Raw genomic sequence first — 12,743 nt, forward strand, 5'->3', positions numbered from 1 at the left:
TCGTCATCTAGAGGGGATGTGAAAAAAAATTCAAAAATTAAGGCTGTCCCTAGAAAGGAATGGGGGGGGGGGGTCTTCCAATGGCGACACTAGTTTTGGTGACAAGCAGGGAATCGATCACTTTGGAGGGATCTCTTGTTACTTCCTGTCTTGGTTATGGGACAGGAAATTATGGAATGTCACAGAGCAAAAAACAAAAACCTGACTGGGTATCCCCTCTTACTCGATCCAAAATAAAGAAAAACTGTTTTGCTCTTTAATATTTGGACCTGAACTGCATTGCTGCCTACAGCACACTAACAGGCTTAAGCCACTTTAGAAGACAGATGAACACACAATATTAGAAAATTCACCAATGAAAATAAATTGGATGGTAAACTTGCATCACATTGAAGCAAGATGAATTTCCAAAGTGGAGGGTGTTGAAATTACTATAGTCATTCCTGGATGATGCTCATGTAAACCTGCAAGGAAAGCGATTACCTAAGATCACTGCAGACTGCAAGCTCTGCAAAAAGCCAAAAAACAGTTAACAGTAAATATCTGTATGAGAGTTTACTGATCATTTTCATTGCCAAAGTCCATTTTATTTTGGGAACTGAGGCACAAAAAATAAATAAATAATATCAGGATTGAATGCAAATCACATCTGCAGTTCAACAAGAAAGCTGCAGATTGTGCTAGAGTAGTCTGCTCAATATGTCTGTCACTGTGCCAACCCCTTCCAAAATCCAAATGTGTTTGCTGCGTCACCAGCAAGAGATGCAATGCCTGCACTGATGTATATGTGAATGCTAGCACATGGACCATGCATCGTATGTCTTTCCTGCATGCACCAGCTATGGCACTGTTACTTACTAGCTTTCCACAACCTTCTAAAATAATTTATGGTCAATATAAAAAGAACATACATTGACTAATGTTAAACATCACCACAAACTTTAAGCCGGTCATTAACAAAAAACCTGAAAACAGTTCCCTATCAGTATTTATTCAATAAGTGTACACCAAGTAATAGAGGTGAACAAATATCCGGGAGCGCAGAGCCACAAACCTGCAATCCCATACCCAGTCCACAGACTGAAGATCTGGCACTCAAACACTTCTGCTTTTTGTGGGATTGTGGCCAATCACTGATGTGGCTTTGCAAACACACAAGTACGATACTCAATGGTTAGTACGATAAGCAAATATAATAGCATGTGTTACAGTGGTGTTCACAAATATGCTGAGCTCGGGTTCAGAAGGAACCTGGAAGGAAGTTGTTACTCCAACCTTCTGCCACCCAAGCAACTGCTTCCAGTGCATTACATCTGGATGTACACGAAGAGACATGGATGATTGTGACATCATTGACCTAATATGGCCATATGAGGTCATCAGCATCCCTGCCCCTTTATGTGCAGTGCAGGGTGGGGAATGCCCTGGCTGCAGTTGATGGGAAGTTTCTTTCTGGTTTCAGACTGAATCCAAGTTCAGACCAAACACGAGCTCACCTCCATTCACAAACATAAGCAGATGATAGACAACATGCATTACAATCTCCTTTTGTCTGGCCAACAACTATGCAGCAAGAGGGTTGAATTATTCAATGAATGGACTGTTTAAAGCAGAACTCTGGAGATGTTTTTAAACTTACATTGGTGCAGCCTGGTGACATCTGTTCTTCACCTCACATCCATAGGGCCAGTAGGAATGCTGAAATTCCCTTTAGTAGTCTATCCTAAATATATTCAGTGCTGGTCACTTGCTCCTCACTCCCTCCATTCAGGGAATGTCTTGTAATTTATCTTCAACGAATACAAAGCATCCTCTGATTGGAGTCAGAAATCTCATCTTCTCTGAATGGCGACGGTGCCAAGCAAGTGACCCCGTGTTCAGTATACAAGCAGGAACTTTCTCAAGCAGCACCAGGAAGAGACCAGCATTGACTGCAAGTAGGACAGGCTACTACAAGGAATTTCTGCATTCCCAATGGTCCTCTGGATGTGACATATGATTACGTGTAACCAAGCTGGACCAATGCAAGTTAAAAAAGCAAAAAAAAATGAAGAATTCCTAGAGTTCTGCTTTAAAGTGGAACTAACCCCTCCTATCCTTCACAGCCAAGGAAGCTGCCATCTTAGCCTCTGTTTGATCTGCATTTGCCATGGTGCTACACGTGATCAGTCATGAAAGCAGTCATTTGATGGCTGACAGTTTGGTGGAGAGCACAAGGCAAGGTGGCGGTTATCATTCATGGTGTGCCTTGAATGTAACAGTTTTGGGAAAACATTAAAATTGCTGGGTGAAGTTCTGCTTCAAGTAGACTTTCATAGAACACCATTATTGGTAAAGGGGATTGTACAACCAGATACCAACTGCGTTTGACCAGTTAACTAGCACCACTTAAGCACACGTCTACCTATTTATGTCAGTGTGTGTGAGAGTGCATTATGTTGGCCATACAGTATAACATATGATTGTACAATCTCCTTTAGATCTATCAACTATGTAGTGTAAATCTGGTCATACATTTATCAGTTTGTGATCAGCCAGTGGATGGCGAGCCCCGCAGCGTAAGGGCTCATGTACACTGCAGCTGCTAAACTGACGCTCGGGAACTGTTGAACGTTTTTATCAGCAGCCCCTGAACTCTCCTTTGTGTTTTCCTATGGGTCCATGTACACACAGTTGTTTAGAATCGTTTACAGGCAGTTGAGTTTACAGTAGTTTTCTTGAATGCACCAAAATTGCATTCAGGAGTAGATTTTACCGGTATTTCAAGCGCCAAGCACTTGTAAACGTGGTTAACCGCGTTTACACGCGTTTTTTTGACAGGTCCATATCCAGAAGCTGTCCAGAGCCTTTTTCCTTCATCGAAAATGCATGTAAAGCATTTTCCATGTATTAAAATGGACCCATTGCACCAGGGCAGTCAGTTCCAGGTTTCGTGTGAAAGAAAAAATTGGTACAACGTGCCGCATTATACTCATGATGGGATCCATAGTGAACACAACCAGAAAAGACAGGTCATCTCAACACATACTGCTCTCTCTGCTTCAGCACTATTTCTTTCAAAATGTCTGAAATAGTTAATTTACTATTTTCAGTGCATTCTGGGCATTTGGGAAGGTCTCCTGAGGTTATCTTTTAAAAAGGCTTCTAAAAACACAAACGCGCATAAACGCGGCTAAATGAGCATAAACGCGGTATGCAAACGTGGCTAAACTGACATTTTTAACCTACATTTTCTAGCAGTCAGTTTCCAGCGGTCAGAAGAGTTTTCCAAACGCCCCGTGTACATGAGCCCTTAGCCTTCTTGCACACTGGACGTTTTTACAGCTGCGGTTTTGGATTTTGACGTTTTTTGCTACAGCCAGTAAACCCCCAGCAGATTACCCTATGTGTCCATGCACGCAGACTGTAATCAACATTTTTTGGCAGGGGCATTTTTTTGCCTGGAAAAAACCCAGAACTAGTGGGTTTCTGGAGACGTTTTAAAGCTGTAAGAATGCTTGAATGCTGAAAACCGCGGCAAAATGGCATTTGACTTTTGGTAGCAGTAGACCTCTGAAGAGTAATCTAGGTGTGTCACTTTTCAGACGTTGCATTGTATGAGGCTGCAGCATTTGGCTGGTCCCTACTGAATGGCTGAATTTCGATCCATCTATGGCCAGCTTAGTCAACATGCAACTGAAGGGTCCAAAAGACGCATCTACACTAGATCAGGGTGGATTGTTACAGAGGGTGTTCAATAGGCAGTGAGAAAGTGTTATGCTGCATTGCCTGTGGTTGCAGCACTTGCTGGGTCCCGGCTGCAGTTCAATCCATCTACGGTCAGCTTAACCCCTGGACGCCGAGCGCACACAAATATGCGGCGCCTCGGCCTTGGCGCTGAGCGGACACATATTTGCGTACCGTTTGAAAACACATATGTGCCGAGAGCCCGCACCCTGCACGCTCCGAGCATATAGGTCCGTGACTCACAGAAAGGTCCTGATCTCCCCTTGCGATCGGGACCTTTGCCGATCATGTGACCGCCGTGACAGCAAATCATGGCGGTCGCATGACCCTAAAACCCAGCCCCTGAAACTCTTAAAGAGCCAGCACAAAGCGGTTAAAGTGGTTCTAAAGGCCAAACATTTTTTTACCTCAATGCATTCTCTGCATTAAGGCTAGGTTCACACCTAGGCAGGTTGCGTTTGACCAGTTTCTGCATTGCATTTTTGTCGTTTTCTTGTTGCTAGGCAGATTTTAAAAAGCACTACATAATTTTCTGCAGCGTTTCCACTGAAGTCTATAGAACCAAAAACACAACTTTTTGCATTCAAAAAAGTCCCTGACCCTTTAAAAAAAAAAAAAAAAAAAAAAATGCACCGGGTGAAAACACTGAGATGTAAACGTGTCCCATAGGAAATCATGTTAAAATGGACTGTAGTGCGTTTCTGCAAAACGCTTCGGAAACCGCTTAGGTGTGAACCTAGGGTAAAGTAAAAAAACCTTCTGTTTGCAGCTCCCCCCCCTTCTACTTATCTGAGCCCCATCACGATCCAGTGCTGTGCACGAGGACAGTGGTTTTCTCACTCCTCATAGGCTCAGAGACAGCTGTGGAAGCCGCAGTGAGGAGGGAACAGGGGCGGGGCCGAGCTGTGTGTGTCAACAGACACACACAGCGCAACTCTGTAGTGAGCCTGCATAAGTGCCCCCACAGCAATTGGCTTGCTATGGTGTGCAGTCACTTGTCAGGGGGAGGAGAGGGGTTTGAAGCTCAGTGGGGGACCTGAGAGGAGGAGGACCGGGGCTGCTCTGTGCAAACCTTTGCACAGAGCAGCTAAGTATAACACGCTTGTTATTTAAAACATATGGATTTCCAATCACTTTAAGAGCTTTCCCGACTTGATACTAGATGGTTTCGGTGTGTCCCGATTGTACAATCAGATTGTATCATGGATGGACAGCAAACCTCGTAGGTCAGGACAGCTTCAGCGCCTGATGAAGGAATGGTGTTCATCACCTGATATGACCCCATGACCTGTCAATAGTCATAGTATGTGTCATGTATGTCCCTCCTGTCAGTGAATGTCATCCTCACTCTTCCTGAACTCCCAGGACTGACCATGTGACATCCCACATCTGATCAATGAACATCGCTCAGCCTGTATGGCCGGATTACCTCTCCTCTGGGCGCTGTGCTGGACAGGGTGGCCATTGTTATACGGCACCCAGATCTTCTTCAGAGGGTTCTGGGTCAGTTCCCGGGGAGAGTCTGCCATGGCCGGAGCGCAGTACACACCGTCCACACACTGCACTGGCCGCACTCACCCCACCAGCTCCGCACAATGCTGAGCACTGAGGGCAGACACATACATCACATCCCCTCCGCTCTGATTGCACAAACAGCACCTCCGGAGATGTGAGCGACGACTCCGAGACTCCACCCACAGGAGGGGACTTCTACCGCAATGACACCTATACATCCGCATTCCAGTCTGCCACCGTACTCCTAGCAGTAGGCGCGCACTTCGGTGTAGATCCGAGGAGGATTCTACCTTTGGCAGGAGATCGGTGGATGTATTCGGATCTCCGAGCGGTTTACACGGATTTAGGGGGCTTTATTACAGTAATTGGAGCGATATGTGTAACCAACACCACAGTTCTAAGCACTTGTCCTTTGGAAGATAGACCCCCCCCTTCAGGACCAGCTAATTTTTTTTGCTACTTTGACAAATCGCACATTCATGCAACAATGTATACGAATTACATTTATATCATTTTTGTCACAGAAATAGAGCTTTCTTTTGGTGGTATTTGATCACCACAGGTTTTTTTATTCTACTTTTTACAATATAAGCAAAAATGAAAATTTTGGGGGGTGTTACAATATTTTTAATGTTTTGCTATAAAACGATATCTAATTAAAATATTTCATAAATTTAGGTCAAAATGTATTCCGCGACATCTTTGGTTAAAAAAAAAATCCCAATGAGTGTACAGGTAAACTCAAAAAATTAGAATATCGTGCAAAAGTTCATTTATTTCAGTAATGCAACTTAAAAGGTGAAACTAATATATGAGATAGACTCATTACATGCAAAGCAAGATAGTTCAAGCCGTGATTTGTCATAATTGTGATGATTATGGCTTACAGCTCATGAAAACCCCAAATCCACAATCTCAGAAAATTAAATTATTATTATACAGTAATTATATAGCGCCAAAAAGTTTGCTCAGCGCTGTACAATATAGTGGGAGACAGTACGAGACAATACAGTAACAAAACAGTATACGAGGGGTTAGAGGGCCCTGCTCTTTCGAGTTTACAATCTAGGAGGGAGGGGATAGTGGTACAGGAGGAAGTGGCTGTGGGGGATGGAGTGGTAGGAGGAGTGGAGGAGATTGGCTGTTAGTTGAGGGTGGGGGTACACTTCCCTGAAGAGATGGGTTTTCAGGGTGCACCTAAAGGTGAGAAGGGTAGGTGACAGTCTGATGGATTGGGGTAGTGAGTTTCAGAGGATGGGGGGAAGTCCTGGAGAAGTCCTGCAGTCGGGCGTGGGAGGAGGAGACCAGGGAGCTAGAAAGTAGGAGGTCTTGTGAGGAGCGAAGAGTGCGGGTTGGGTGGTATTTGGGTATCAGGTCAGTGAGGTAGTTCGGAGCAGTGTTATGAATGGCTTTGTACGTCAGTGTTAATAGTTTGAATTTAATGAGTTGGGCAAATCAGAAGCCAGTGGAGGGAATGACAGAGGGGGGTGGCAGATATGGAGCGGTTGGTAAGGTGGATAAGTCTGGCCGCTGAGTTCAGAATATTACATGCAATCAATAAAACAAGGATTGTACATAGAACAATATCGGACCTCTGAAAAGTATAAGCATGCATATGTACTCAGTACTTGGTTTGGGCCCCTTTTGCAGCAATTACTGCCTCAATGCAGCATGGCATGGAAGCTATCAGCCTGTGGCACTGCTGAGGTGTTATGGAAGACCAGGATGCTTCAATAGCGGCCTTCAGCTCTTCTGCATTGTTCGGTCTCATGTCTCTCATCTTTCTCTTGGCAATGCCCCAAAAATTCTCTATGGGGTTCAGGTCAGGTGAGTTTGCTGGCCAATCAAGCACAGTAATCCCACAGTCATTGAACCAGGTTTTGGTGCTTTTGGCAGTGTGGGCAGGTGCCAGGTCCTGCTGGAAAATGAAGTCAGCATCCCCATAAAGCTTGTCTGCGGAAGGAAGCATGAAGTGCTCCAAAATCTCCTGGTAGATGGCTGCGCTGACCCTGGACTTAATGAAGCACAATGGACCAACACCAGCAGATGACATGGCTCCCCAAATCAACACAGACTATGGAAACTTCACACTGGACTTCAAGCATCTTGCAGTGTGTGCCTCTCCATTCTTCCTCCATACTCTGAGTCCTTGGTTTCCAAATGAGATGCAAAAGTTGCCCTCATCAGAAGAGGACTTTGGACCACTAAGCAACAGACCAGGTCTGTTTTTCTTTAGCCCAGGTAAGACACTTCTGCCGTTGTTTGTTGTTCAGGAGCGGCTTGACAAGAGGATTACGACATTTGAAGCTCATGTCCAGGATCCGTCTGTGTGTGGTGGCTCTTGCTGCACTGACTCCAGCCTAAGTCCCCAACACTTTTGAATGGCCTTTTCCTGACAATCCTCTCCAGGCTGTGGTCATCCCTGCTGCTTTTGCACCTTTTTCTTACACACTTTTCCCTTCCACATCACTTTCTATTAATGTGCTTTGATACAGCACTTTGGGAACATCCAACTTCTATTGCAATTACCTTTTGAGGCTTTCCCCTCCTTATGGAGGGTGTCAGTGATGGTTTTCTGCACAACTGTCAGGTCAGCAGTCTTTCCCATGATTGTGATTCCTACTGAACCAGACTGAGAGACCATTTAAAAGCTCAGGAACCCTTTGCAGGTGTTATGGCTTAATTAGCTGATTAGAGTGGGACACTTTGAGCCTAGAATATTGCCCCTTTTCACAATATTCTAATTATCTGAGAGTGTGGATTTGGGGTTTTCATGAGCTGTAAGCCATAATCATCACAATTATGACAAACCACGGCTTGAACTATCTTGCTTTGCATGTAATGAGTCGAATATATTAGTTTCACCTTTTAAGTTGCATTACTGAAATAAATGAACTTTTGCACGATATTCTAATTTTTTGAGTTTCACCTGTATATGAAATTGATTTGCATTAATATGATAGCGTCTACAAACAAACAATGGTATACAGTAGATAGTTTTTTGTAATATTAGTAATGGCAGCGATCAGCGACTTATAGCGGGACTGATAGTACGGCAGGCATTCTGACACTAACTGCCACTGACATCTCCAGTGACACAAATACAGATCGGTGCTAATACGAAGCACTGTCACTGTACTAATGACACTGGGCAGGAAGAGGTTAACATCTGAGGCAATCAAAAGACTACCTGTGTGCCAGGGGGTATTGTGTGTACTGTGTGGTGTTTTACTAGGGGATGTGCTGGTTTTTATATAGGGGAGAGGGGGGGAGAAAAAAAAAAAGCACATCCCCACTGACAGGAGAGAGATCGGTGTTGTTTACATACACTGATTATCTCCTGGCAGTTGCACCACCAATTGCCAGGTTCCACCTTGCTTGTGTGCATGGAGGAATCTGTTCATTTTGTTTTCGTCCAGACAGGCGGGAAAAAAAAACCATCCATGTCCAGCTTTGGAGTCTTAACACTCATGGAAAAGTGCATAACATGGTTAAAGTATAGGTGAACACTCACCTTGTAAAACAACCCCTTCAGTTTATGATAATTTTTCTATGTATACCCTTTTCTATTTTAAATACATTCCCCCCCTTTTTTTTTATTTTTTGGTCACATACCCTCTGTTCACAGCTGCATCGAGAAGTGAGGGTGGAGCAACAGCAATACACTGATCTTCCTAATGAATGGCTGTGCATGGAAGGGAGGGGGGGGCAGCAGAAGTCTGATCATTGGAGGAGAGCAGGCAGAGGTCCCAGGATAGCTAGACAACCAATGAAAATGTGTTCTCCTGCCTAGTGTGGTTAGCTTTTAAAAGAAAGCAGAGGGACTGACAGAAACACCGGGAATTTCACATAAAAGGAAGCAATGCAAAGAGAACAGGATCCATTTTCATACAAGTACATGGTACAACAGGCACATAACATTTTGTATTCCTGATAAGTTTACATATTCTTTAAAGCTGAACTCCAGGGCTGATATATTTTTCATACATTCATTGGGACAGCTTGCGCAGGAGTTACCATAAGTAACTCAATACCATAAGTAGCCATCCAACAGCAGATGAGGAACACCATAGAACTCAGAGGAAGCAGTGAAGGAGAAGGGTGCACTAAGTGCCCATTTACACAGTGCAGTGACCTAGAAGAAAACCAGTCATCGCTATGATACATAGAAATGAATTATTGTCTCTGTGCCCTGTTCACGCTGCAGTACAGTGAGTTGCAATAAAATGGAAACATGCTGCACATTCTTGCAGGGCCCAGGAAGGCACCGCTTGTCACTGCACTGCTGTATGGTGACATGAAGGACGTGTCACTTTGTGCAATTCATGTAAATGGGGTTGTTTGACTAAAACTGGCGAGTGCAAAATCTGGTGCAGCTATGCATGGTAGCCAATCAGCCTCAGTATATTCAGCCAAGCTTTGACAATAAAACCTAGAAGCTAACTGGTTTTTATGCACAACTGCACCAGACTGTGCACTCTCTAGTTTTTAGTAAATCAACCCCCAATTTATAAAAACAAAAAAGGAGCTGTTTCATGCGGTAAACATGCATCCCACCACCACCTAACACTCACTGTTCACTGCAACAGACAGCTGCGCACATACTAGACCACTCAGGCCGTGCAAACAGGACGCAAGAGGTGCGCCATAATGTTTCCAATATGCTGGGTATACTTGCACATCATTTTGAAAGCCCATACACCCTATGTAGAGTTTAGTTTGGCTTTAAAATGTGTCATTTTTTTCTGTTTTACTCAGTTTGAGAGATTTTCCTCACTTCCATTCCTTATGTAGTTTGATCAATAAAATGGAGGGTATGAGCATTATAGGAAAGGAAGGCATGAATTGCCAGACAAAAACCCTTCCTCACTCATCTTCCTCCCAACACCCTCTGTGTCCTGTTGGAGAGGGTTCCCATTACATCCTGTCCCCTGAATAAGGACGCAGACAACACAAAAGAGGTTTTTAAATGAACCTGCAAGGTAGAAAATTTTGTCATCCTGTGTTTAACCAGATGATTCTGGTTTAATGGAATAATTTGAAACTCCCCTTTGCTTCCACAATACAGAGCCTGGAATCCAAGAGGTCGGTCACCATACTCACTCACATGATGGTAGAGCGCTCGGAGCGTGCATAGTTCTGTGTAATTTTGACTTCTGTGAATGTCAAAACGTACACAGGAGTTTCTAGATGCTTTGGCAGCAGAACTGGGAGGCAGAGGATTGCAAAAGGTAACTGTAGGAGAAAGTGCTCTGCCTTGCTACAAAGTGCTCATGGAAACCAGTGTGCCAGGTCCAAAGTATAAGTCTACTTTTGACTACTAGAACAGCCATCAGTCCAGACTGTTTTCAGCTGCAAGAGCTGTCCATGACAGTCAATACAGTGTACCTTGCCATGAAATGAAAGTCTGGGAAGTATGCTGTGTAACCAGCCAGACGAGTTGAACTTGGAAATCAATGGTTTTGTGAATTTAAAATTTAGGTGGATGATATTTGAATGTCTGAGCAGCTTCTACTTGCTGGGCCCAAACTAAAGCACACATCCCCAGCTGTGGCACCAAGTCATTGTTCGCAGCATATCCTTGGGTCACAGAATCAGTAGGGCATTCACAGCATGGAATTCAATTTCACAGGGAACATCACACTTTCGTCAGCTTATGAATCCAAAAGGCGTGTTTGTCTTTACAAGTCAGGAGAATGATTTTAGCAATTAGAGGCATCATTTTCTGGAATTCTTTATTATGCAATAGCACTAGTTGCAAATTATATAGGAGGTGTGATTTAATCAGACTGAGAATTACCACACAACTGTGTAGTAACTTTTTTTTGTCATGATGTTCTAAACAATGTGTGTGAAATACAACACTTTACTTTTGGGTTTCAACTTTTGGCCCTCAGCAGCACATAGAAAAGAAAAAAAAAAAAAATATATACACAATAATACAAACCTCCGTGGCACAGATTATTATACACAATAACACTGACCTCCATAGCACGGTTTATTATACACAATAATACAGACCTCCATGGCACGGTTCATTATTATACACAATACTGACCTCCATGGCACAGTTTTTTTTTGCATATGTACATTGGTCCAGCTTGGCTCAATCTAAGAATGTATACCTGAAATTCTGAGGGCCAGTCAGGAAAAATGTAAATCACTGTGGTAATCCATTTTACATATAGCAAGAGCTTCTATACAGACTGACCACTACAGATGTGTTTGAGCGTGTTCAGATCCTAGTCCAAACCTAAATGAGTCCTCCAGAAGCGTTCACCTGTACTGTGTCAATCATAAGTGGCTAATGTAGGCCCTACAAGGGTCAAATTTCACCTCCTCATGTTGCTACAGAAAAGAATTTACATGGCCAAGAATTTTCTTTTCTTTCCAGGTCACAGCTCGTGCTCTATTTCTTTTTCAATTATATTTCTCACACGATTCTCCCATCATTGATTAGAAATTAATTCATTTTTTCAAAACATGCCCGACCACTCAAATTCGACGGTCACTCGAAAATCGGCTGCTGCTGTGGCCCACTAATAATGCGAAATTCAAATGAAAATTCTTAGAAAAGATGTATGGCTGGCTTAAGGCATAACCTCGCCCTGTAGCCACACGCTTACACACCCTTGTATAAGTGCAGCTGCAGGGCGAGGAATGCCTTGGCCACATACGGCCAGTGCAAAACAGGTGACAGCTTTGTGGCAGGCTCACTCATGTGGGTACAGACTAGGATCTGAACATGCCCTAGCTCATTCTTTTTGATCACCGAGGGCCACTTGCTCAGCACCCCTGTCATTTACAGAAGGCCCAGTATTTTTTTTTTTCAATTAATGTGGAGATTATGTCGTCACCACCTCTCCTCTCCAACTTCACCTCATGCCACCCGAGAATGACTTGGGAAAAAAAATACAAGGTGTTTTATGAATGGCGGAGGGACCATGCAAGAGCCCCCATGTGGTTTCCATTGCAGAGGGGGAAGCCGTTCCCACAGAATGCAGAGGATCTCAGATCCTACAAGCTACAACAGTGATTTACAGCATCCTCAGTGGCCCTCCGGTTATCAGATATGCATACTTACTTTGAGCCAAGCTGGCCCGACTAAAGTAAGCAAAAAATATAACTCCTTGAGTTTATCATTAGGACAATACAAATAAATGTACCGTAACATCAAATTTAACCGCTTGCCGCCCTGCCACTGTGTATATACGTGTGCAGGGCGGCAGTGGAGCGCAAAACCACGTTTAAAAACGGGTTCCGCGCTCCCGACACTTTCGCCGGCAGGGGGCGCGCGCTCCCGCCGACCCGCGGGTGACACCATTTGATCCAGGAGGGATCAATCAGATTTCAGCCAGTGATTTCTGGCTGAAATCACATGATCGGTCCCTGTCCTATCCTGTCCTGTGTTGACATACACACAGGGCAGGATATGATGTCATTCTTCTCTGCCTGGACACATTCCGTTCCAGACAGAGAAGAAGACATCCAAAAAGTGAGTA

The 12,743-nt window shown here is 44.0% G+C and overlaps 1 protein-coding gene across 6 annotated transcripts in view; it reads right to left on the reverse strand.

Moving 5' to 3' along the window:
- The window catches only part of LOC149458682 (6-phosphofructo-2-kinase/fructose-2,6-bisphosphatase 4-like), a 147,184-nt gene that overhangs the window by 76,400 nt on the left and 58,041 nt on the right, over positions 1-12,743 (reverse strand). The window contains exon 1 of one of the 6 annotated variants that reach the window (XM_089681969.1): positions 5,156-5,405. The exons of 3 other annotated variants lie outside the window; for them this stretch is intronic. In XM_089681969.1, the coding sequence (XP_089538095.1) occupies positions 5,156-5,255 (100 nt within the window). In that variant the 5' untranslated portion in view covers positions 5,256-5,405. Of the gene's footprint in view, positions 1-5,155; positions 5,406-12,743 lie in introns of those variants that run through there. 2 more of the 6 variants (XM_089681966.1, XM_089681967.1) reach the window with 2 other exon arrangements.

Source organism: Staurois parvus, unplaced genomic scaffold, assembly GCF_062004578.1.
Source record: "Staurois parvus isolate SC_StPar_1 unplaced genomic scaffold, SC_StPar_1.0 ptg000282l, whole genome shotgun sequence".
Lineage (NCBI taxonomy): Eukaryota > Metazoa > Chordata > Amphibia > Anura > Ranidae > Staurois > Staurois parvus.